The 26,032-nt window shown below is 35.8% G+C and overlaps 4 protein-coding genes across 8 annotated transcripts; 2 read left to right on the top strand and 2 right to left on the bottom strand.

Moving 5' to 3' along the window:
- The first annotated feature begins 319 nt into the window (after positions 1-319).
- LOC147289558 (Leucine-rich repeat protein kinase family protein) lies at positions 320-3,609 on the top strand. The gene is made up of 4 exons (XM_086235395.1): positions 320-949; positions 1,441-1,701; positions 1,829-2,695; positions 2,899-3,609. The coding sequence occupies exons 1-4, from the start codon at positions 526-528 to the stop codon at positions 3,378-3,380; spliced, it is 2,034 nt and encodes a 677-aa protein (XP_086091521.1). The 5' UTR covers positions 320-525; the 3' UTR covers positions 3,381-3,609.
- Positions 3,610-6,366: 2,757 nt separating this feature from the next.
- LOC147289557 (DUF1442 family protein (DUF1442)) lies at positions 6,367-7,180 on the bottom strand. The gene is made up of 2 exons (XM_086234851.1): positions 7,106-7,180; positions 6,367-6,975 (listed from the first exon to the last, which is right to left on the bottom strand). The coding sequence occupies exons 1-2, from the start codon at positions 7,160-7,162 to the stop codon at positions 6,367-6,369; spliced, it is 666 nt and encodes a 221-aa protein (XP_086090977.1). The 5' UTR covers positions 7,163-7,180.
- A 4,168-nt stretch (positions 7,181-11,348) lies between these two features.
- Positions 11,349-13,553, top strand: LOC147289556 (SPFH/Band 7/PHB domain-containing membrane-associated protein family). Its single transcript, XM_086235115.1, has 5 exons — positions 11,349-11,655; positions 11,734-11,854; positions 11,950-12,041; positions 12,255-12,351; positions 12,904-13,553. The coding sequence occupies exons 1-5, from the start codon at positions 11,464-11,466 to the stop codon at positions 13,272-13,274; spliced, it is 873 nt and encodes a 290-aa protein (XP_086091241.1). The 5' UTR covers positions 11,349-11,463; the 3' UTR covers positions 13,275-13,553.
- A 3,132-nt stretch (positions 13,554-16,685) lies between these two features.
- On the bottom strand, positions 16,686-22,296 carry LOC147289555 (uncharacterized). Of its 5 annotated transcripts, none has more exons than XR_015121544.1 (5): positions 19,610-22,296; positions 18,189-18,419; positions 17,796-17,960; positions 17,432-17,590; positions 16,686-17,003 (listed from the first exon to the last, which is right to left on the bottom strand). XR_015121544.1 is itself a non-coding variant. In XM_086238765.1 (2 exons), exons 1-2 carry the CDS (start codon positions 21,931-21,933, stop codon positions 19,002-19,004), a joined length of 2,328 nt encoding a protein of 775 aa, XP_086094891.1. In that variant the 5' UTR covers positions 21,934-22,296; the 3' UTR covers positions 18,952-19,001. The 5 variants fall into 5 exon arrangements, 2 of the variants coding, with proteins under 2 accessions (XP_086094891.1, XP_086094890.1); XR_015121546.1 differs by having other exon boundaries at positions 19,633-22,296; XR_015121545.1 differs by lacking the exon at positions 17,796-17,960.
- Between the last annotated feature and the right edge of the window lie 3,736 nt (positions 22,297-26,032).

Below are 26,032 nucleotides of genomic sequence, written 5' to 3'. Positions count from 1 at the left end.
TCCATTTGTACGAGTTAAAAGTTAGAACTTGGGATTTTTTTCACAATAGGAAAAGGAAAAAAGGCAGGGTGATTGGTTTATGGTTTTGTGGTTAGTGTACAAAACAAGGAATGTGGAGTAACTTACTAACTCAGTTGTCAATCACAAGTCCCATCGCATGAACTCAAAATACTAACATGCAACGGCGACCGCACCTGGTCTTGTACTCAGTCAATTACAAGTCAACTGATCTAACGGTCAAAACTCAAAGCCCACTCTCTTTTCACTTCCTCTGTTTCTGATTCCCACTCCATTATAGCTATAGTATACTGAAGAAAGTTAGACACACACCTTCTGCGACTTTGTCTCTTCCTCACCACCTTGGCACCTTCTCTTTGCTGAAGAGAGAGAATCTGAAAGAGAAGTACCTTGGTTCTTTGGCTCTTTGCAGGTCCAAAAACAGAGAAGAAAATCCAAGTTACCATTATTAACAGTCAGAGAGAGAGAAATTACTCACCTTCTACCATTTTCAGCCCAAACCAAAAGATGGGTATCACAGTTTTTCTTTTCTCCTTTTTCATTTTCTTCACAAACCCACTATGGGTTTGTGGAAATGCAGAGCTTAGAGCACTCTTGGAGGTGAAAGCCGCTCTGGACCCGCAAAGCTTGTACCTTTCTTCATGGACCGCTAATGGAGACCCATGTGATGGCTCGTTTAAAGGTATCGGGTGCAACGAGGCGGGTCAAGTTGCTAACATTTCCTTGCAAGGAAAAGAGCTCTCTGGGAAGCTCTCTCCCGCCATCGCAGGGCTCAAGCACTTGACTGGGCTTTACATGCATTATAACTCCTTGTACGGAGAGATACCAAGAGAAATTGCTAACTTGACTCAGCTCAGTGACTTGTATTTAAATGTAAACAATCTCTCTGGAGAGATTCCTCCTGAGATCGGAAACATGGGCAGCTTGCAAGGTTAGCTCTAGATTTTCTGAAAATCTTTAGTTTGTTGTTTCGTTTTATGTCTTTAAACTTGTGTGTGTTAGTTTGGTTTGCTTTCTTTGGGAATATTGTGGTTGGTTGAGTAGAAAGATTTGAGCTTTGTTTGTGTGCCTTGACTCACATTGTGTTTGTGTTCGTTTCAGAATATATGGGTTTGCTTTATCTTGGGCATATTAGTAGTTTGTTGAAAGATTTGAACTTTGTGTATGTTTTGTGTCCAGATTTACTTCAATGTAATACAACTATTTTGATTGATTTATGTAAACTATTGATTTTTGGATGCAAAATATTAAGTCATTCCCATTATTTTTGTTTCCTCAGCAAACTAATCCATTATTTTTGTTTTCATGTGGCATGCACTGTTACATGACTTTCTATTAAAGTTTCAAACTTGTTAAGCATCTAATTTCCTAATTTGTGCTAAGTTAGGCTTCTCTTAACTGGGTTTTGTGTTTGCTTTTCAGTTTTGCAGCTTTGCTACAATCAGCTCACTGGAAGCATACCAACGCAGCTGGGGTCTCTGAAAAACCTTAGTGTTCTTGCTCTGCAATCTAATGAACTAACTGGTGCAATACCAGCAAGTTTAGGGGATTTAGAAACGCTAAACAGACTAGATTTGAGCTTCAATCACCTTTTTGGTTCTATTCCCATGAAAGTAGCTGATGCGCCTTTGCTTGAAGTTCTAGATGTTCGGAATAATACTCTCTCGGGCAATGTACCTCTTGGTAACAATGCTTAAACCCTTCATACTTGATCTTTAAATGAATAGATTGCAGAAATTTTTGCTCATGAATATTTGTCGAAAAAATATTCAAACCCTTATTGATTTTGTTTTTACTATATTTGATGAAGCTTTGAAGAGACTTAATGAAGGATTCTCCTATGAAAACAATCTGGGATTATGTGGAGCTGGATTTATGTCCTTAACAGCCTGCAATGCTTCGGATCATCTCAACACAAGTAGACCTGAACCCTTTGCGCCAACTAGAGATATCCCAGAGACTGCAAATGTGCAGTTGCCTTGCAACCAAACTCGGTGCTCGAATTTGTCAAAATCCCACCCAGCCTCTGTTGCTGTTGTTTCCAGTGTCATTGCAGTAACACTTGCATTATCAGCAATAGGAATTCTAACCTTCACACAACACCGCCGCCGGAAACAGAAGCTTGGGACTTCATTTGATGTTTCTGATGCACATCTTAGTACTGACGAGGCCAAGGCCAAGGGAGTATACAGGAAAAATGGGTCTCCTCTCATCAGCCTTGAATATTCCAATGGATGGGACCCTTTAGCTGATGGGCGGAATTTAAGTGTGTTTGCCCAAGAAGTGTTCCATAGCTTCAGGTTCAATTTGGAAGAGGTGGAGACTGCAACTCAGTACTTTTCGGAAGTGAATTTATTGGGCAAGAGCAACTTCTCTGCAACATATAAAGGAATATTACGAGATGGGTCCATTGTTGCCATTAAGAGCATTGGTAAAACATGCTGCAAGTCAGAGGAAGCTGAGTTCTTGAAGGGATTGAACATGTTGACCTCATTGAGGCATGAAAATTTAGTGAGATTGAGAGGGTTTTGTTGTTCAAGGGGCCGTGGAGAGTGCTTTCTCATTTATGAATTTGTTCCTAATGGAAACTTGCTGCGGTATCTTGATGTCAAGGAGGGCGACAGCAACATTCTTGAATGGTCTACTAGAGTTTCTATTGTGAAGGGCATTGCTAAAGGTCAGTTTATTATTATGGTCCATTTTATTTGGAGGCTGCATACATATAAATCATTTTCATTAAGGAAATGGATATATAACCAAAGGTGTTAACAAAATAAAGTCCAAAAATGCTTAATTCTTCCCCTGAAACTATAAATTATTCTTGTTCAGTCTTGTTCACTTCCTGATTAATCTATACTGAGCTTTGTTCTTTGTAACCAGGTCTATCTTATTTACATGGATACAAGCCAAACAAACCTGCCCTTGTTCACCAAAACATCTCAGCTGAGAAGGTGCTCGTTGACCAGCGATTCAACCCCTTGCTCTCAGATTCTGGCCTGCACAAACTTCTTACCAATGATGTTGTCTTCTCAGCACTCAAGGCCAGTGCTGCCATGGGCTACCTAGCTCCCGAGTATACCACAACAGGACGGTTTACAGAGAAAAGTGATGTTTATGCATTTGGGGTTCTTGTTTTCCAAATCTTATCAGGGAAACGAAAAGTCACTAGCTCAATGCGCCTTGGTGCTGAGTCGTGCAGATTCCAAGATTTTATCGACCAAAACCTCAATGGCCGGTTCTTTGAATACGAAGCATCCAAGCTTGCAAAGACTGCTTTGCTTTGCACCCATGAGTCTCCCATAGAGAGACCATCCATGGAAGCGGTTTTTCAAGAGTTGAGTAATTGTAGTAGTTGTCTATAAGTCCTAGGTTCTTTTTTCAAACCATTACCTCAGTACTATTCAAATGGGTAATGGACAATGGTTAGCCAGATATGAATGGCACTAACTTCTAACTTCGGATGTTAATTCTAGGACTTGATGTTGTAATGTTCTGTGTCCTCTCTCTTTCTGAGGACCAAGCTTTGTTTTGAATGGTTCTAGACCACTATTTAATATAGCCTACTAGTCTTGCTATCGAATATGTCCCCCAATACCACGTTCTTTTGCTACGACCTCCTTTTTGTTTTTTTAATTTATTTCATGTTTTCCAACAAATATTCAACGCATTCATTATATTATTTGATTGATTAACAATTTTTATTTATAAATATATAAAGAAATAGAATATAATATAAATAGTAATCATAAATATATTTATTACCAATTGATTTTATACGGAGTTTGATACTTCATTTTATTGGTCTAACCAAGCCAACCATAAATTATTTTAATTGATAATATTAATCTATATGCCTTCCCTAAAAAATAGATCTAATTGCACTTCTCGCCATGCTATTAAGTATTTTGATTTAAGTATTTTGATTTAAGTTCTTTTCTTTCTAAGAGGTGGAATAGAATAACCCGGTTGAAGCGTAATAATCATACGTTTGTAATGCATTGTATGTCCCATAATAGGTCTCATTCTTCTACCCTTTCTCGGGAGTCGATGACTATTCATAGCTATTACCTTGACACCAAAGAAGAGTTCGACCCACTGCTTTATTTCTGTCCTAGTTGTTGTTGGATTTCGGCCACAAGGTCTAACTATTAAGTATGAATCATAGTTCTAATTAAGAGGGATTTTCTTATCTAATTACCACCTGTATTCAATGAATATTTGCTCTGTAAAAGAGGTGAATTTTCCTCAATTGACAAACTTATGTCTTTCTAATTACTTGCCCTTCAATGTTTATACCTTCTCTCACTTTTTTCCCTTATACATGGTTTTGTTCAATGAATTTGTAACCCATGATTCTGTCTTTGACCAATCATCATGAATGGGGGTTGTAGCTTTATTTCTCTTCAATGATAAAAAAAAGAAAAAAAAAAAGCCCATTTTTCTTTTGTTGCTCTACCATATTTTGTGCTCAAATCAAATTAAATCAAAAGAGATCATTTTGAAGGACATGCGTGTCTTCAAATTACAGAGAAAGTAAGGGTTGCTACAAATTTGGTGTTACAATTAAATTAGAGTGAATAATTGTTCTTTTTTTTTTTTTTATTCTGCTTACCCACGTTCACAAGTCAACAATAACAGACACTACGGTTTTTGCACATGAACCTATCATATAGGCACATTATTATATCAATAAATTAAATTAATTTGTCTAGCTAAGAGGGTTGGCATACTATCCTAGGTCACTAACTATGAATTAGGCTTCTAAATTACCATGTCGTTCATGCTTTAAGCTATGGATTCTTCTTGATTTGGATTTAGATTGTCCCCCTAGTTAGTACTTACCTAGTCTATAGAACTTTTTTGAAAAAAAAAAAAAAAAAAAAGTCTATACAACTTTTAAATAGAAATCAAACCCAAGAAGAGTTGGCCTGGCAACCTGATTACCATGTCGTTTTGTGTTTGTGGGATGAGGGTGTCGTTCACAAAGCCACATGCAAAAAGGGCGCCGTTTATGGGCTTTAGGTCCACGGTTCATGGCTTGAAGCCCATAGTGGCTACATTCACATTTGGACTTTGTTTGTGTTCTCTTCCTAGTGCTTCTTGTCCCTTACTCTCCAGGCCCACTGAAAATCAAAATTAGAAATAAAACAGAAGATCTGACTTTTTGGACTGAATGAGATTTTTTTCTTTCTAATTATTGCACTACTTTTCCTCTATTAGCATTTCGAAATTAGAATAAAAGAGTGATTAGTAACAATAATTAAATCAGACCGTACATTCATAAAAGAATAATTCTCTTTAATATAACAATAGAATAAAAGAATGATTAGTAAATTAGACGGTACATTCATAAGAACTTTACATAATTAAATCACAACACTAATTAGATATCATGATGAGCTGGCAATATAATATAGAAGAAGGTTGGCCTCCGGTTAATGCCCCCAGAAACCAAATCAGAAAGATGTAGATCTGATGAACCTGTTTCTGTTTTCCTGGCAAACATACTGATAAGTTGATAACAGAGCAAGCCGGGCCACTATATAAATTTGCTGTCTAGTCGGTAAAGGTAGCCAATTTGGTTTTCTTTATTTTGATTTCTATACCAATTGTGAGCAACTTTTGCTTTTCATTTTCTCACAATTGTGATTGGATTCCAAGAAACTATAAGATAATAAAGGGAACGTGCGGGTGAGATATCGAAGGTGATGAGAAATGGGGTGGCATGCATATCAGCATATATATGGATAAATATTTACAGGGGACAGCTCTCTGCAATTCTGCATGGGCCAGCTGATCTTCTCGAAGTATCCATGTGTTTACGTGTACCCATAAATCATCTGCACATGTTTATCTGCTTCACAAACAATTAATTCGATCAATTCGTACATCCAATTATATATTTTTATTTTTATTTTAAAATTATTATAACCGATTGGGTTTCTATATTGGGTATGACAAGTGAATTATCCATTGTGATATGATATCATGTAAAACAATTGATGAACAATCTAAAATTTTGTATTTTGTAATGCAAAACTTAGAATTTCGGATGAAAAATTTTATGTTTCTCAATACCATGACTCTCAACAAGAAAATGGAAAGAATGAAAAAGTATAAAGATGTATGGCATAAATCATTTTTCATTAAAACTTTTTCTCGTGCTACTATTTTTTATTACATGTACATCATCACTTGCTATATACACTTTTAGATATAATTAAGAGTCATAAGACTCCAAGATCCATATAAATCTCAAAACTTCAAAAAGGAACTAATTCTATCTAATGCTTCATTCATTAATGGATCGAGCAACTAATTAATTAATTAAGCCAATGCTTCAATTAATTAATGAACTGAAGGGAATCTGACCCTGAACACATGCTCCTCACCTGTGCACTTATCTACTTTGGTAACCCAATGACTCCTCCTTCCAATACCACAACCGTTATTAATCCCATTAACCATTTTGGTATTATTGGCTGCAATTCTTGTCACTAATAATCCTCCTCCTATAGGCAACAACTGAGTCCTAGCCCCTCCAGACCTCCATGAAGACCCTTTGCAAAAAGCATTGAGCCCCACAACAATAGCCCCATTTTGCTTCTTAACCATTTGCACTGCCCTAAGAATCCCCTCATGGTTCTCAAGATTACAATCAATGAGCACAAAATCTGCCTCCTTGTAGTAATTTAGAACAAGACTTTGGGCCTCCCCAATCACAAACTCAATGTGACACACATTGTTTATGCCTAGGACTTGCTCAGATAAATGCAATTCTTCGTTGCCACGAAGAATGCAGACCACGCGGCCACCAGTTTGCTGAGCCGCAGCAACAAGGGCTATGGTGGTGGAGTCAGCAGCTCCAGCACATGCCACAACCATTAGCTGCGCGTTATTGCCTGCGGCTAATGCAGATATGAACTCAACCACATCTGGCTCGTTTGCCTTCTGGCCCTGCATTAACATAATCACAAAAAACCCAGTTAGAAATCATTGATACAGAGAAATCTAAATTGGGTTTATGTTAATTTGGAAATTAAATAAAGAAAAGGACATGTATACAAATATGTACTACAATACTAACCATTTTCAAGGTTTTGAGGTACGCTTTTGTGGCATTCTCAGCAGACCAGCAAGCCATGTTGTTCTTCTATGTGTATATGTATCTTTTTTGCTTTCAAATCTCAAGCTTTAGCTTCAACTTTGGGATAGAAGATAGAAATGGACTTGCATGTATATATAGGGACAGTACTTGACCCGGTTGCTTTTTTATTAAAGACACTGTTGTCAATCCAACTGGCCATGTTAGAAAATGACATAAAGACAATGGACAAGTACCAACTAGGATATAATTATGCTAGATCCTTTAGTACTGGCCGGTTTCTAGCCACTTAATCAATTAATCCTAGTAATTAAAGAACCTTTAGGTGCATTAGTTATTTAGAGTTACATTCTCTCTAAAAAAAAAAAGAAACAACAAGCAAACCTCGAAATTATTTGTTAAATCCTAGTAAGTTAAATGAAATATCTACATGCATTTGTTATTTAGCGTACGTTACTCTATGATCAAACTGTAAATTACTTTAATTTATTTTTAATTCTTAATTTGGACGTTAAGTTGTTAAAGAGACAAATTAACAAACGTGGGAGCTCCAATGGAGTACTCACCCCATTCGCAATAAAAGTTTAACTCTTGTTCTCCGCCTCTAAATAAAAAAACATCAAACAAATCTCCAAGGCTCCAAGAGGGTGCCCTTTAGCCTATTTTTGAGGAAATTACGAAGTGTTTGGATTAATTGGACCATTAAGTTTTATAAATAATTAAAGAGGGAAAAGAAAATTGTGAACACAGAATAGATAGGATTACAAGAATCGGATTCTTATCATACTGTTGACCCAAAAAGATCTTAAATACCAGATGAGCTTCCAAGAGGCCGCTAAATAATGATTAAGTAAATACTTTAAGATTTTATACTAATTAATTACATTATTCGACTTGCACGATGTTAATTAATTATTAGACTCTCTATTGTCCAAATGGTCATCATTAGCTGTGATGTCCTATATCGTAAAGACAACAAAATTTTAGATTTTACATATAAAAGACAAACGAAACGAGCCCCATGTTATAATCTGACTATCTGAGGCACCAAACCAGCAAACTTGTAGTCATCACTTTGCAAATTTCTATTCAATCAGAAAAACAATTAGCAAGTTAATTTGTATTTTAATTAATATTTTTAAAATGTAACATGCAGTCCTCTTGTGTACGGGCTGTACGTGCAAACTAGATATTGGCTTTTATAACCTTAAACAAATGTTTTTTTTTTTTTAAGAAAAAAGGAAAAAAGAAAAGGCCGGAATTAAGAAATAGTTAAAGTCCGGCTGGTATCTCTCCCGAATACTGTTTTTTGTGTTAAATCGCAAACCAAATGAGACTTTCGATTTTCGTTATTTAAACTCGGGTATTACATTAAACTTGTTTAATTTTATAAATTATGTTAATATATATACTTACAAATAATAATGTATCTGTATATGAAATTATGAATTCAAAAGACTAGAATCAAAATTCAATCCAATACAAAATTTAACGAAGATTAAGTGTTATACTACTCTTATTGAAAGATTAAAATCTAAATTTCTATTACTAGCTATATATGTTGAATTTACAGGAAATATATATATTATATATATCTGGTTATAATAGTGCAAGAGGTCTTGTTCTTGCCCCCAGATGGACAAACACAGATCTAAGATCCGATCAAGTGGTTTCCCAAACAAACACATGCATAACAGAGCAACAACCTAAATAAATTTTTCTGTCTCGTGGTCTCTTCTGTCTTGCAGTGTAAGAATTAAGATTCCCCATCATCTGTCCAATCCTGCTAGCTATCTAGTCTATCAGAGATATAATATATTCATGCATGCATGCATGCGTTTGTGTGGTTCAACCAAATTGACTTCATTTTAATTTATCCATCCATAGTTTTCAGAATTTATTTTTCTTTCTATGATTGGCTTCCATGAAACTCGAAGAGAAAATAATGGAGCATGGGAGTGAGACTCTGAGACTCTGATGAGAAATGGGCCGGGTGAGCCCGTGAACATACTACAATTAAACAATTTGTGGGTCTGAGGGTTCTTGGTTGGATGCTATGCATCCTTGGAAGGGGACATGTTTATGTGTAATATTATGGTACAGCTTCATTGTACCATGTCTTGCTTGGTACAATAAAAGGTTAATTTGAGAAAAGAGAAATGACAAAAACATAATGCTTGGGTGTATGCATGTATTCATACACGTGTGGACACTCTGGAGTATGGAGTGGTATTTTGTGCCCATGTAGTGTATTTCTTTCGTGTGTTCATGTTACCCCCCCGTTTGCAGCAATTGTTGAGAGTATGCATGCATTTTGGGTGCATGTATGTGTGTGATTTGTGCTTTGGTGAGAAGTCATGTCATTACACACTTTTCTTTTTTCACATACCACCGGTCGTGAAATTTTGGAGACTCGAAACAAATTATAAAATTTTGACCCTATATATGCATTTATGTGATTTTATTTTATTTTTTAGCAAGTATTCATAAATATCAACAAATATCATCATAATGTATAAGGGTCTAAATATTTAGGCCCAAAACATTTGCCGCATGCATTTGCCTATCTTATATGTCGATCAGTCATGGTTTCACGCACAATATAATAATTTTGATAACTATCCCATTATAAACCATACAGGGGAATGTTATATATCAACATTTTCTAATTCACCTTCTCTATCGACTTTTTCTTTTATTATTCTTATTTCACAATGTATTTTCATAATTGAAACCGTTCATTTTTAAGATAATTATTTAAAGATCATCTATACAAAAAATTAACTAAATCAGAAATCGTTTAGTCATGTAATTGTTATCAAATAAACAAATGTTGAATCAAATTGTTATCAAAACTGTCTGTTTATTTGATTACAATTACATAACCAAACGATTTCCGATTTGATTGATTTTTTGTATAGATGATCTTTATAGTTAGATATAAAAAATGAACGGTTCTGATCATGAATTTACACTATAAAATGAGAATAATAAGAAGAAAGTGGATAACATTCCTCAACCATATATATGTGTTATAGGTGAAACTCACTTGAATAAAATTTCTTTATTAATGGTCGGGTCTACAAAGATTTTTTTTTTTAATTTTAAATTTTTTGCTTTAAATCAATTTTATGCATGCAAATGGAAGCTTCTATAGTTTTATTAGAGAAAAAATTTGTATGACCGTAATACTGTGTGACTAGGTGACTACTTCAATTTAAGCCCACCAAGACTTCGGATGAGCTTGGGTTGTGGTTGAGCAGGAAACCTAATTTAATTTGGATGGGCAACCTGGAAACCAATATATAGAGTTAAAAGAGAAAGTATGAGGAACTGGGCCCAGTGCCCAACCGAAGCCTAACAAACCCAGGAACTCGTTATAGCTGGGCTCATATTGACTTGATTACCAAAAGCCCAATCTTTCTATAGTCGACCTGTCTTTCTATAGCCCAATCAAAGTATGATAATAAAATCTATAGATTAACTTAGCTTCTAATGTGAGTATATAGATAAAGAAGTTGTATTCTAATAGAATTCCTAATGTGAGCAGAATCCTTATCAGAATATCATCTATAAATAAGACTTTTTCCTTATTCTCACAATCACCTGCTCATATGGTTGGTTTAGCTACATTAAAAGACTTGAAAGACTTAAGAATTGTACAGAGTGAAAGATCAAAACCCATTTTTCAGGTATGTAATTAACTTCTCTTACACAACTTGTGCATCTCAAGGTTCTTAGGCGTCCTTGAAAAGGGTCATGTTTGTGTGTGATGTTGTTCGGAGTGGTCTTTTGTGGAGTATGGAGTGATCTGTTGTGCCAAAGTGTAACATTATCTCTTCTAAGCGAATTTAACTTTTTTATTGATTACATTGTGAATTCAGGTATACGATTAAACTTGTATAAGTGAAATTAATCTTTATGAACCCTAATGTGATCTACAATATAATTCATGCACTATTACTCTTTTAATAAGTATCCGAGGCCTCATTCTCCTTGATACTGTTCTCAGGCCATGGTGTTTAGTTATTACACCTTTACATGGTGTGAAGAAAATTCTTGAATACCGCTATTTATACAATTTCAATCTATCATCTGGAGCTGGGCCCAGAGCCCAACCCAAGCCCAATGGCTCTCAATAACTCACTATAGCTGGGCTCATGTTAACTTTATTATCCAAAAGCCCAATCGTTCATAAGTCGGTCTCTCTTCGATTAAAAAAAAAAAAGAGAGAAGAAAAGTCGGTCTCTCTTCCCGTATCGTATGAACGGTCATCTTCGTCCGTCGTCACTATTTTTTGTTCTTCGAAATTCGCAGCAAAAACCTAACGAACGCGAGAGATGGGCAATTCGTTGTGTTTTTGCGCGTGCGTGGACCAAGCAAGCATAGGCGTGGTGGAGAGGTGGGGTCGGTTCGAGAAATTGGCCGAGCCGGGGTTCCACTTGTTCAATCCCTTGGCTGGCCAATGGCTCGCCGGTGTACTCTCCACCAGGATCTCCTCCCTCGATGTTCGCATCGAGACCAAAACCAAGGTCTCCCTCCCACTCTTTTCATCTCTTTGAATTGGGTTTTTTTATTGGTATATGAATTGTGTTTGTCAAATTTGGCAGGACAATGTGTTTGTGCAATTGGTTTGCTCCATACAATACCGGGTGGTGAAAGAGCATGCTGATGATGCTTTTTATGAGTTGCAAAACCCCAGAGAGCAGATTCAGGCTTATGTCTTTGATGGTAATTAGTAATAACCATTTTTGTTACTTAATTTTCATGTAGTACTCTGATGAGTGATGGGTTATAATGGATTTTTGGGTTTGTGTTTTTTGTAGTGGTTCGAGCTCTTGTGCCAAGAATGACATTGGATGACCTCTTTGAGCAGAAGGGTGAGGTTGCTAAAGCGGTGTTGGAGGAACTTGAGAAGGTAAGTCAGTCAGTAGTGTTTTGAAGGGATACATATGACATTATGAAATGAATCGTTTACTGTATTCATTTGGCCAGGGCTACATGATTAATATCATTTATTATCACAATGCTCTGAGTTGATTGGGTAGAATTTATTTGGGTTATTAGGATTACTTCTTACCCATTTATTTCTATTTTGTGTTGTACATGATATGCTGAAATTGTTGATCAGGTTATGAGAGAATATGGATACAGCATAGAGCACATATTGATGGTGGATATTATACCTGATGCCTCTGTGCGCAAGGCAATGAATGAGATCAATGCAGGTAATTTGTCGTTAATTTTTTTTCTTCTCTTTTTTTACTGATTTTACACCGACATTGTTTCTGTTGGTGTGGGGTAAGGAAAACAGATGTATTGGGGTCAGTATAGTGTAGGACTGGTAGTTTCTATCACCCCAAGTTTTGAAAACAAGCTTCTTGTTATAGAATGTGTAGAGCAATCAGGGTTTTATTATTTTAAATGACTGTTATAAAGTAATCGTCTCCACTTATTGAAAAAAGAATATTACTCACTCCCGAGTACCATAAGAATTTATATGTTGAAGTCGCCAAGGTTTGTTATATCATCTGGTTGATGCAGAATGCAAAGCTATACATTGTTTTCTTAACAGTAGAACATTGTTCACCATGACTGAAGGTCATCTTAGCAACTCTGCCTACCTGTTAAATATTCATGGTTAGCTCCAAATTTTCAGTTTTGCTCACTGATCAATGGTTTGTACTATTTAAATTTGTTACTGTTTGGAAATTAAAAGGAATGTAGTCCATGTGTTTGCTTATGTTTTTTGCTAAAAAAATCAAACATCTGTACTGCAGCTCAAAGGCTCCAGCTTGCTAATGTATACAAGGGAGAAGCAGAGAAGACCCTTCAGGTCAAAAGGGCAGAAGCCGATGCTGAGTCCAAGTACCTTGGAGGAGTTGGTGTTGCCAGGCAGAGGCAGGCAATCACAGATGGACTGAGGGAGAACATCTTGAATTTCTCAGGCAAGGTGGAAGGCACCTCGGCTAAGGAGGTGATGGATCTTATCATGATCACTCAGTACTTTGACACAATTAAAGACCTTGGGAACTCGTCAAAGAACACTACTGTTTTTATACCCCATGGTCCTGGCCATGTTAGAGATATCGGCGACCAGATACGCAATGGACTGATGGAGGCATCCAGTGCTCAAGTAAATGTCGAGTAAATATGCTCTTTTGTATAAATCACAATCTTGATACTTTTTCTGTTGAACTTAGAATCACATGAACAGGTTAGGGTCTTTATATGAGACATAGTTATGCAATCTTATTTCTTCAAATTAAGTTTTTCACTAAGGATGCTCCCTTTAAGAATTTATTCTTAATTGTTTGCATTTCATATGCAATGTAGAGCATGGTCTGCTTACACCGTGTAGATATACACAGGTCTGAATAAAGTTCTTATTATGAATAAATTTTTATCAAGGACGTTACACTTAAGAATTTGTTCGAAATTGTTGAATTTGTTTAGCAATGTATAGTATGGTGTGCTTGCACCATATAATTTATTTATATAATGTTCACAAGCATGAATTTTGGATATAAATGATACAAATAGTGTTTGTTTTGCCAGTTCAGGGCATTTGTGAATTCTAATAAAGAAAAAGAAAAATTACACAAAATTATTGAAGCTCTATTTTCAGAAGAAAAAATTCGACAATGAGGTTATTGAAATTTTTAAATAATCTACTTAATAATTTTTTTTGTGAAAAAGTTAATTATGTAAGAGAGAATATAGACTTCTCGCGGGTGGTTCGCACGTATCTCGTTTATGTTATCGGCCAAGAGTTTTAACCAAGTGGGCCTTACCATGTAGTCTATTTAAATTAAGGCCCGTAGAGAACCTTGGGCCTCCAAAGGGTCCACTGTATTTTGGACATTCTTGATGGATTGTAAGGTTGGGTTAGTCTGAAGTTGTGCTGAAAGGCCCAAATTGGATATTGAATATCGATCATCCTTTACTCATAAACTGTTTGAGGAAATTACAGATTTGGTCCATTTATTTTATACCTAGTTCAATTTTGGTCCACGATCTTTTTTAAGTTCTGTTTTGGTCCACTAATTGTTTCATTTGTTCAATAAAGGTCCAGATTTGTGACTTTAAATCCTTTGGGTTGTGTTTTCTTTAATTATAATTGAAGTATAAGTTATATTTTATCATTCCTTAGTCATAAAAACAAATTTGGAGAATTATAATCTAAGAGAATTGAGATTAGGTGAAATTTGAAAAATTGGCAGTTTCGGATACCCTACTTTGGGGTCAATTATCTTGAGTTTTAAAACTTCAATTTGAATGATCTTTATATGTTTGTAAAGAAGAAATGCATAGCTTTAAAATAAATATATATTTGCTGAATTTGGGTGAGATTTGATAGGATAAAAGACAGACCAAATTTGAGAAAACAAATCTGGACCTTTATTGAACAAGTGAAATAATTAGTGGATCAAAACAGAACTTAAAAAAGATTGTGGACCAAAATTGAACTAGGTATAAAATAACTGGACTAAATCTGCAATTTCCTCTAAACTGTTTTTATGGTCCTTTTTATATCAGCACTCAATGTTTTGTGGGATAATTGTAGGGATATATATAACGTATATAGATCACATATTCAGTCAAAAGTAGATAAATTTTTATTAATTTATAATATGATAATATAAATTTTTATGTTGCCATACTATTTGACAAAAAAATATTTTCAGTCATTCCGAACCATTGACATAGAATGGAAAGGAATGATAATATGATATAACACAAATATCAATGATGGATTGTGTTGGACAAATGGGTGACCTACTAGCTAGGCATTACCCAATATTCATGACTACTAACCATGTCTAGTCTAGACTGTAGGCTTGCTTAGACCTAACATTTTGGATCAAAATGTTGTGCTCAAAGCGTATATATTAACTGTTGAGTGTAGACCCTCTAAGCAAGCAAAAGCAAACCTAACGGTTATAATTAATCAAGTTATTAACTCTAGCCCAATCCAAATTTGTAAAGCACATCCTCTTTATAAAAAGCCTTACCGTTTAAATAGAAAAACCTGTCTGCTTCAAAATGAGGTACAATAATTCGTTTAGGTGGCCGACTTATGAGTCGTACAAAGAAATTATCATAAAATTGGAGGGGGAATATAGAGGAGTATAAAGGGTATAGGGTAATGATCATATATCATGACTAATTGAGGATATGAGATAATTGTAGATTTGATGGATGTACTGATTTGTTTTCTTCGTTTGTGCTATTTGCTGAATGACAAGAATTATAATGACAACAGGTGATGTTGGTGAGATGGGATATTTAAACTTTTAAAAGGCTGAATGAAGAGAAAATAATAATAATAATCAATTTCAATGAGGTACAAAACCAATGCTTATTATGATGGGATTTTAAAAAATAAACGAGAATCCGAAGAGTGATTTTAGTTTAATTTGATCCAGATTATTGATAGAAAATATATTTGAGATTTAATGTTGTTATAGATGCATAAATTTGGTTGAAAAAATTACATGGAGAGATAACTTTTGTAAAAACGTTCATATGGAAAGGGCCAAAGTGCACTTGAACTGTTGAACATACTAGAATACCATGTGTCTGTACAGTAATTTACCCAAAAGAAAAAGAAAAAAAAAAACCCAGTATCTGCTCACTGGCAGTGTAAATAAACAGTGACCTTACGACTCCTTTGACCAAAAGAATGTATATTTTTCCTTTTATAAACTTCTGTTCGGAAAAAATAATAATAAAGAGAGGGCAATGATAATATACGACTGATAGTTATGCTTCTCACCGAAGGAACTTAATTTAAGAGATTAAAACCCTTTTTCCTTACAATTTTTGTATTCCACTTCTCTTCCTAGAAATACTATTTTTTTTGTGAAATCCTAGAAATACTAGTTTAGGACTTAGTTTTGAAGCACATCCCAAGCATAAATTTTCTTGAATAGTACTATAAAGATGATATGGGCAGCATAATTTAGTCTTTGTGTGGTTAGACTCTAATAAAGTGGATAGCTCAGTCATAAAAATAAAAAACTCCAAGGACCACCATTTTAGGTGCGAGCTCAGTGGTTAGATAGATTACAAATGAGAACAAAATTGATTACTGATTAGAGTAGGATCACTGTCATGATAGCACATCATATATATGGTTGAAGTTCATGTGATTGACATCATAGAGACACTGTATAATACAAGAAAAACACCAGGCTTTGTATATATGTAACCCTTCCTTACCCCACCATCAATAGCCAATTTAACCTTACTTTTTACCAAGCCATGTGCAATAACTGGGACATTTCGATTATCAGATACCCCAAAAGACTACTTGGATTAGAAAAATGATTTATTTTAGCATAAATCGATATTCAATGATTACTATTATATAATATTAACTTTTCTGTGTAAACTTTCTCAATTATTGATGAGCAAAATATAACATAAAGAAAGGGAAGAAAGAAGAAAGAAAGAAACTCTTGTTTCCTCATAAAAAAGTAAGCCATAAAAAATACAGTAAATACAGAAGGCAAAGAAGGGCCACAAGCAATAAATACTAGCAATTCATTTCAATATCATCTCACCTCAAGTACACGGATATGGCCTTCAAATTCAAAAACAATCAAGAGCAGTATTAAGTGGAAAGAAAAAAGATAGATGATATAAAGAAAGATAATAATTAGGGGGGAGCATTGAAAGTGTGAAGATTCTTGTAGAAAAAGTGTTGTCCTATACTAATCATTATATCTACTTTCCCTTTAACAAGAACATGAGTGGAGTGAACAATGAATCTATACTATACAAGTGAAAAAGGTTTTCCTTTCTTTCCCTTCTAGTTGGTGAGCAGTCAGTATTGCCTGGCCTTGCCGACAGGATCCGCTGTGTCTCCACCAAACTGAGTAGCAAAGGAAATCCAAAGGCAAAAGAATTTACAAACTCTACTCAAATCACTACACTCAACCAAAAAGTGAAATCCTATGTCATTTACATACCCACTTGGTATTTTTCACAGTTCGCTACTTAGTCAAACTTCTTTATTGGGTTTCTACAGCAAGAGGATGTTATGATTGGGTATGGTTCATTGAAAACTCAACTGAAATTACAATTTGAAGGTGCAGCATTAAGTGTGATAGTTTTCCAAAACTTGGAGCACTGCTTTACTGTTATAAGATATTAAAATTATGGCCAACTAGTGACCTCATATGCTTACTTTGGCCTATGTTCTTTATCTCTCATGTCTCAACTCTTTCTCTCCCAATGTCATATTGTATTTATTATTTCTCATGTTTTACGAAAAGCACAAGTAATGAAATTTGATATCACCTGCTCGTGCCAAGAACCACATTGCCTGAATCCAATTTTCAGAATTCTGCAAACAGGGACAATACTACAAGGCAAGGCTCTAGTTAAACCAATTGCATTAAACCAATAATGCAATTCATATGCATGTGTGCACACACACAGCCCGTGTCAGTTCCCTGCCTGCAGAAAGAAAGAGCTTGCATTAATAGCTAGTGTAAATTCTTCAGCAGAAACTCATATATGAATTTTTAAATGTTTGGGATTTTACCCTTAGTGGGGACATTCCCTCCGCGGGGGGGGGGGGGGGGGGGAAGGATTAAATATGTAAATGACAAGTGAAATAATAAAGTAGAATATAAACATCACCACCAGTAGAACCACCAACCTATTACTTATAGTCAACATAACCTGCTCAAATTTACATGCAAATTCACTTCAAGTTTGTTGCAATATCCCTTTCAGCCATCTTATGCACCTCCTCATGGTGACAACCTCCTTGCTTCCATTTTGCTCAAAACTTTTAGGCAATCATGGCAGGTCTAACTGATAACTGTACAATACTTAAATCTTCAATGTTGAGAAATGAAGTTTGTAAAAGGGCCCAGTTGGAGATTAAAAATGTCACAAGAACTGGAATGTTTAAAGGACAAGTTACTAAGATGATGGGAAATAAACTAAGTCAAAAATTTAAAACATATCAATAAACGCACAGAGAGAGAAAAAAACAAAGACAGACAGACAGAGAGAGAGAAATGATGGGAAATAAGGGCCCTCATACCTTACTTTTCGTTGACCATGACAACTAAAGCACTGAGATGGACACCCACTTCTCATGGTGGGCTCTTCAATTTCAGAAACTGATCGATATACCAGCTGATATGCCTAGTTTAATCAGTGAGATGTGCATCTTTGGCTACAAAGATTCGCTCTCGAGTTCTTACGAGGTTGACCCATGTGATGACTCAAGCCTGGTTTTCTATCCACCCAACCGGTTCAAGGACACCCAATTCTGCAGCAGATAGCAAGTTACAAAGATTTCAAACAAATGCCACTTTTGTGTCCTTTGCAATTTCTTTTCTCAAGCAAACACAACAAGTTCTATCTTATGCCAGCATACATAGTGGCCACTCCATTCCAAACATAAAGGTTTTCCACGTGTTTCCATTATCAGTCAAAACAGATGTTCCAAAATTTTGGTATAAACTATAATCCAGCAAATCCTGAGTCCTTCATAGGATGGTTATGTAGTTTAGAATTAAGGAAAAAACACAAATAGAATAGCTTAAATGATTAAAAGATAGAAAATGCTAGATTGGAGCTGAAGTCAAACTGTAAAACTTAAGCAGAAAAAAAAAAATGTTAGAATTGTGAAACAGAAAATAGCTTTGCAAGTTTCTTAAGAGTCATGCATAAGAATTAAATGATGTGGAGACAGAGGCCATGCGACAATGTACTTCAATTCTTGCTCATCAGCATCCATTATTTGTTATTAAGCACAGTTTTGCTCTCTGTATATGTCTGCATGTCTGTGTGAAACTTTATCTAATTCAGAGATTTCAGATACCGGAAATGGAACTGCCTGATTCTCAAATTATCTGCATAATATAGTGTTCAACATGGTTTTAAGTACTTCACTTGTGTTCAAACACATTTAGCAGAGAAGCCAAAATTGACATCTCTTTGTGAAAATTTAACTCCACCTCATCAGGAAGGCCAATTAAGTGATAATTTGACTGCATGTTCAGCACATATACAATACCCCATGCATATCATGCCCAACAAGAAGTAGCACATTGGCTTCCAAAGTTTTTTCTTTATTTGTTTCTATGATTGGACTGAAGATAGATTTGGATTTTGATGGACACCATTTTAAGCGTAAAGTGATATACATCTCAAATTACTCGTGAAAGATGTTACAACATATATTCAACCATTTTGCAGGCACTTTTATGATTATAAAGAAGAAATCCACAATCCTTTTTTGGCAAGAGGTTGACTATTTCAGTAGAATCATGACGATATGCCAGTTCCAGTAATACAATGTTCAAAATTCCTTCACATTATCCTTCCCTCCCAGCAATATCGCTCAAAATTTTTAACTAGATGTGAAGTATAATTATAAGAAAAAAGAGAAGAGGAAAGAATTCAATAAATCCTACAGTTACAGAATCCTACAGGAGTCAAAAAGAAAAACATTACACTGTGGGTGCATCGGAAAAGACCTCGTTCAGCATGTCATCCTCAACGCCGGCAGTCGCAAACAGCTCTGCTTCCTTTTCTTCCTCATTAGAGAGATCCCTTCTTTCAAGTTTGGCATGAGCTGCAATGAATATCATCTTCTGTGCCCTTTCAAGGCCTACCCTTGAGTGCCTATGTACACAAATCCATTTCATGAAAGACCAATTGCACTTGAATCCACATGAGGTTGCATGGAGAAAGATAAGCCTGACTGCAACCTTCCCCAGTGTCTTTAACTCGCTTAGACAAGTTTCCCACACAAGTCTACTGCTCTGCGGGTTTGCACTTTTCATCTTTCCACTTACAGGATCTTGCTGTTTAACCTGAACTGCCTGAGCATAAAGTGGGTCCATTCCTTCTGTCCTCCATTTCATGAGCTCCATTAATGCAACATGAGCTTCTTCCCTGGAAACCAACCTGGTAATGAGCTTATCTACATCCTTCTCCTGCTCGTGAGTCAAGCATTTGAATGGTGGAAGGTACTTTCCACTAGTGTCCCTCATCAAGTATAGTGGGTCAAGTATAAATGCAGCCGACCATGCTGGGTGGTAGTTCTTTCTGAATCTTTTTTCAACTATTTTCTCGACAGGTCCTTCATCAATGTTGAACTTGGCACACCAGTCCTTTACTTTTGTTCTCAACTCTTCCCAAAGGGGTAGGCATTGCCCAATCAATGGCCTCTCAGCCTCAATCTCCTGAGCCATCCCTCTGATCAGTTTCACAAGTGAATAAACTGCCTCTAATTCATTCCAAAATCCTTCACTTTGAATCATCCCAGCAACTTCCCTAGCAACTGGATCCTCCACACATGTCACCTTATAGCAATCATCCAAGACAACCATTTGGAGTATGCGGGCAGAGCTCAATATATCCTCCAGCATTGCATAAACAGGTGCAAAGTTCTTTGAAGTATCACATTTGGGTGAAGGAACTTGGAGCAACCCAGCATACTCAAGCTCCTGCATCCTGTACTTCTGGAAAGTATGCCTCACCTCAGAGGTGGTATTTACAAAGTTCGCAACCTTTAAGCAATTGTCGGCGACAATCCTGAAGAGTAGAAGTTCTTTGTTAAAATCCTTAATCAAAGAAACGAACCCCTGAAGCTGACAAGAGAGGTTCACCATCCAATGATTCTGAATTTCCAAGTTCCTCAATGCCTTGGCCTTATACTTGTCTGCAACTATCCCCACACAACGCTGCCTGACATCCCCACAGATACCCGTAACCGTGTCCCACAATACCTCCTCAGCATATTTCGATGAAACTGAACCCCCGGTAAATACCGCCTTTTGGAAAACACTAATCCCATTCGGAAGATTAACCATGAACTTAACCATGTTTTCTTCCCCACAGCTAAAGCCACAAAAATTCTTGCTTTTCCACCCATCAGAAGCAACTTGGAAAAACATTGCATCTCTGATCCTAGCTTCTGACTCAGCTTTGGCCTCATCAAACTTAGCATCAAGTCGAGCACCGGAAAGCTCACGCTGTAACACTGCAGGCAAGCCCACCTGGTTAAGGAAAGCCCTGAACTTGGGATGCTCGAGGCTCGAAAATGAGACCGACCCACATGACTCATAGAACCACTCAGACAGTAATTCAAGAGCAGAATCAATCTGCTCCTTACTAAGCCTGGCACCAGGAGACGCTTTAGGGCTTTTAAGTTTCTTCACACTATTTTCTAACATTGCCAAAGCACCCAAATCCTCTTTCCCACCCGATAACACCAAATGGTGCTGATTTAGCCCCATACTACTCCCCCTCCCAACTGGGTTTGGACTCTGTGAGTAATTAAGCTCGCTACAAAAGCGAGGGGACTCGATCATAGCCAAAGAATGAACCTGTATCGAACTAGTATGAGGAGGAGCTTGAGAAATAGGAGTAGGAACAATACCCATTTGAGAGCTTCGCTTCCTGTGATTGTGGGAAGACGGCGAAGGCAGAGACGATATGGGCAATGGCGAAATCGACGAATTGGGTCTCAAAACGGAGCTGAAATTGGGGCAAGTACCCCGCTTGAGATGCTCGGAGGCAGTTCTGGAAGGGTTGGAGGCGGAGAAAACGGCGTCGCAGAGAGAACACTTGAGCTTGACAGCTTTTGGGAGGTTGGTGTTGGGGTTGCGGACCAGAATGGGCTCCAAATGAGCCCAGTACCAAGCTCCCTTGCCCTTGATGGCCTTGGTTCGGACAGTGACGAGTCCTTCGTAGCGCTTGGTGAGGGCCCTGGCGGCTATGTCGTCGGCGGAGAGAGATGGGTCGGTGGGGGTTGAGTTTGTGGAGGCCATGGGAGGGAGAGAGTGAGAGTGTGAGTGAGTGAGTGAGTGAGTGATGGGTTTTGAAGTATTGAAGTTTTGGTGTTGGTTCAGTGAAAGAAGGAGGTGGCTGATGAGGTGTGGGGTAGGTGAGGTTGGCCTATCATGGTGGTGGGGTTGGGCATTAGCGGGAAAGTGAGGGCGGCGGCAAGGCGGGCTTTGGCTTTGGCTTTGGCTTTGGGTTGAAGCAGAGTTCCATGGCGATGGCGATGGCGATGGGGGTGAGTAAAAGAGTAATTAGTGAAGGATTGGAGTTTAGGAGTTTGAATAGTGTGTTAGGGTGTGAGGTTTGTGAAACTGTTGTCCAGCTCAGCTGCACAACTGCTCAACTGAACGTTCAACACAGACCAACGCGCACACAACAGAAATGAGGGAGCAACGGAGACATACATATAGTGCAGACTTTTCAGACTGCATAGAGAGAGAGAGAGAGAGAGAGGGAGAGAGAGAGAGAGAGAGAGAGAGAGAGAGTCTTTTTTTCGACATAATCAAAATACAACCTTTTTTTATTTTTTATTTTTAATTTGGCACTCAACTATTGCAATTGTCCCAATTAAGTAACCAAATTTTTACTTATGTTAAATAAGGCACATGTCTTATACTTAAAGATCAATTTAATCCATTCACGAACTAACATATTATGGCTTCAACCCGTTTATTAATATTATTTCACAACTAACTTATTTTTAATTTAAATGATTTTTCGTAAGTATGATATTTAAAGATTGATCTAAAAAATATAACTAACATTCCTTTAAGTTTAAATTTCTTTCTTTTTTTTTTTGAAGGGGGTTACATTAAAAGTATAATTTTTTTTTCCTTCAAAAATTATAATACTTAAATTATAGATTTTTTTTTTTTAGGCAAAACTATAGCATTTGTGTTTTTTTTTTTTTTTAGGAGGATTCAAATTTGGGATATCTTTTACATTGAAACGATAAAATAGCATTTATGTTGCTAAAATGCCAATTCCTATGCTATTAGTATATCATTTTTTTCTTTTTTGCTATATATATACAGTCCATGTAAAGTGTACACGAACAAAATAGGCTACACAATGTTTATAAGCTCCCATTTTTTGAGGTAGTTGGAAGGTCGTATATATCTTAACAATAAGAAGTATAATCTTAATATAAAAAAAATAATAAATATAATCTTAACAGGGAAAAAAAACAGTATTATGTAGATTTATGTGTGAATGGGTTCTTACATATATATTTTATACCTTCCGACTAAATACTGCGATTGATATTTATTCTTTATTTAACTAAGAAAGTCATCGGTTTTGAAACTCAGTACTGATATTCGACTACTTCTAATAGTGTATTCAATTAAATCCAATTTAAAGGGTGCATACTTGTGAAGAGAGTGGTTAACTTATCCCCCATGAAAATGACTATAAATTTGGTAGATTGATATTCATGCAGGGATACAAGTTATAGGGATCAATATGCAGATATGGTTGAGATATTAACCATGCATATATAAACATGAAATTAGAACCAGCTGTTAATTAACTATCTGGTAGCTAGTAATAACGTGATCATCATGCTTGAAAGTTTGGTGGAGTGGTTTACAAGTGTGACCCATATATCACTATTTTATGTAAAGCAGTTCGCATAATTTCCAACAAAGGAGAACAAATTTCAGGAGAACGTACGAGTTTATCGATGTAATTACATTATTTTTATGTTTAGTGGTAAATAAAAATTAAAAGAAAAAAACATGAAAATATTAACATTTATGATTTAATTATATATATATAACCTAATTAAATTTGACATGACCAAAACGAGTGTAATGATTGCATGCATGTACATATATGACTTCAGCCTTCAGGTATGTGGATGGGAAAGAGGTCCGAAAAATATCTTTAATTATTTGGGTGAGAGGAGATGGCATTTTCACCTAAAGTTAGCATATGGTGCTTTTTCCAACCTAAAGCTTCACATGATTTAATTAAGATATAAGGTCCATTTAAACTGTCCAAAATAGAAATGTTTGGGGGTGAAAAAGTGGTATATATCGACCACAACAAGATATGATGAATTTGAAGTTTGGATAAATGGACCCAATGGACTAAATGTCCCATAACCCAACCCCTATCAATTAATCTCCGTCCTTATAAATAATTTGTTTATATATCATAAAAATGTGAATTTTCCTTTATATAATCAATTTGGTTTGTCTTGGCTTGTGTCCATAAAATGATAAGTAATGAGCTGTGGGGTAGATGTTAATGCAACATCTTAATCGTCCATGTCGATCTTTGTACTTTCTGTCTAGTTGGGCAATAAATTTACAAGCTTTCAAGTGTTAATTGCATGCACATTTTGGGTCAATGCATGGAAATCTCAGTAGAGGAGCTCACAATAAGCATGGGATAGACCAAAGCAGCAAAGCTCATTAGGTCAAAGCTAATGAAATATATATATATGGGCTGCTTCTATTAAGGTATATCTCAACTTATTTATGTTGAGGTATACCTTATTGGGGCCCACACGAGTCGTTTTGTATCGATCCGAACTGTTCAATTTTTACATCTTCATTGATAGATCATCCTTGCAAAAAATTAGCCAAATTGGAAATCATTTGCCTATCTAACTTTGATCAAATAAATGGACGAACAAAATATTTTCGATGAAACCGTTCATTTGTTTGATCAAAGTTAGATAGGCAAATGATTTTCGATTTGGCTAATTTTTTGTAAAGATGATCTATGAATGAAGATGATCCTTGCAAACGGTTCGGATCGACACAAAACGACTTGTGTGGGCCCCAACAAGGTCATACCTCAACATAATTAAGTTGAGCTATACCTTAATAGAAAGAGTATGTATATATATATATATAAGAATAACTTACCTATCCCCACACTCTTTCATTGGTTCTCTCTCTTTTCTTACTTTATTTTTTTCTCTCTCTCTTTCTCTCATATATTGTCTCTATCTCTCTTTTTAAGTGATGCTACATCATTATAATATGGGGATATGTAAGTTTTCCTCTATATATATATTTTAGCAAGGATAAAGTTGGTTTTCAATTCTTTTTAAAAAACGTTATTATTATTTATTGAACTAGTTTTTACAATCCAATAGAACCAGCTTTATGTAATTTCCCACTAGTATTACTCATTGTCATATATGTACATATTTGTACATGTGTTTCATATGTCTTCAGTGGAATCCAACCATAAGGAATCAACTTTATAGTAAATTAATATTTGGAATACCTTTTACTCTACGTTATGGATCTACTAAATCTATGGTCTTAGATAATTATATATTGCTCTATATATTTTAGTTTATATTGTTTTCTTAATAGATTGGCCAAAAAAAAAAAAGTTTTCTTAAGTTTCGAAATGTTTTTCCTCTTGATAAATAAACAATAGTATCGAAATGTTGAAACAACTCTAATAATTTTTGGTGTATGAAATCATGATAAGCCAATTAATTACGCATGCCATCATGTTGTATTATTGTGTGTGTGTTTTTGGCTGGATGCATCATACATGCATGAACATTTGATAGTCTTGCTTTGTATAAAAAAAAAAACAAAAATAAAAGAAGTCTTGCTCGATCACGGACCCAATAAAGGTCTTGTAAGTGGCTTAAAGGGAGCCCAATAAGAAAGCCTCCATGTTTTATTCAATCTTGGTGAACCGGGCCATTTTTACTTGACTACACTGGTTCCTTTGATGGGTCACTTTCAAAATTATACAATGACTTTAAGCTCCCGTGTAAAAAAATTCGAAGTAAAATGAGAGATGAAACATGAAGCAATGAGTTAAGATCTCGTTTCTCTCGCATGTAACAAACAGAACTCTCAAAAGTCAAAACCGAAAACAAAAATAGACTAAGACAAATGTTATTTTGTTTGTGTCATGAAAATTAAAAACCAACTCCAAAATACCTTTTACACATTTAATTTAGAAAAAATATTGTATATAACCGTAACATTATTAATGAGGTAATTAATCTATGTGTTCTAATATGAGTGTACGACAAATTTATACTTTTAAAATATAATATGTTATCCATCTATAATTCTATTTAGATTTAATTTTAAGTCT

This window comes from Dryas octopetala, chromosome 3, assembly GCF_963921425.1.
Source record: "Dryas octopetala chromosome 3, drDryOcto1.1, whole genome shotgun sequence".
Classification (NCBI taxonomy): Eukaryota; Viridiplantae; Streptophyta; class Magnoliopsida; order Rosales; family Rosaceae; genus Dryas; species Dryas octopetala.
This window is presented reverse-complemented; position numbering and strand designations above follow the sequence as displayed.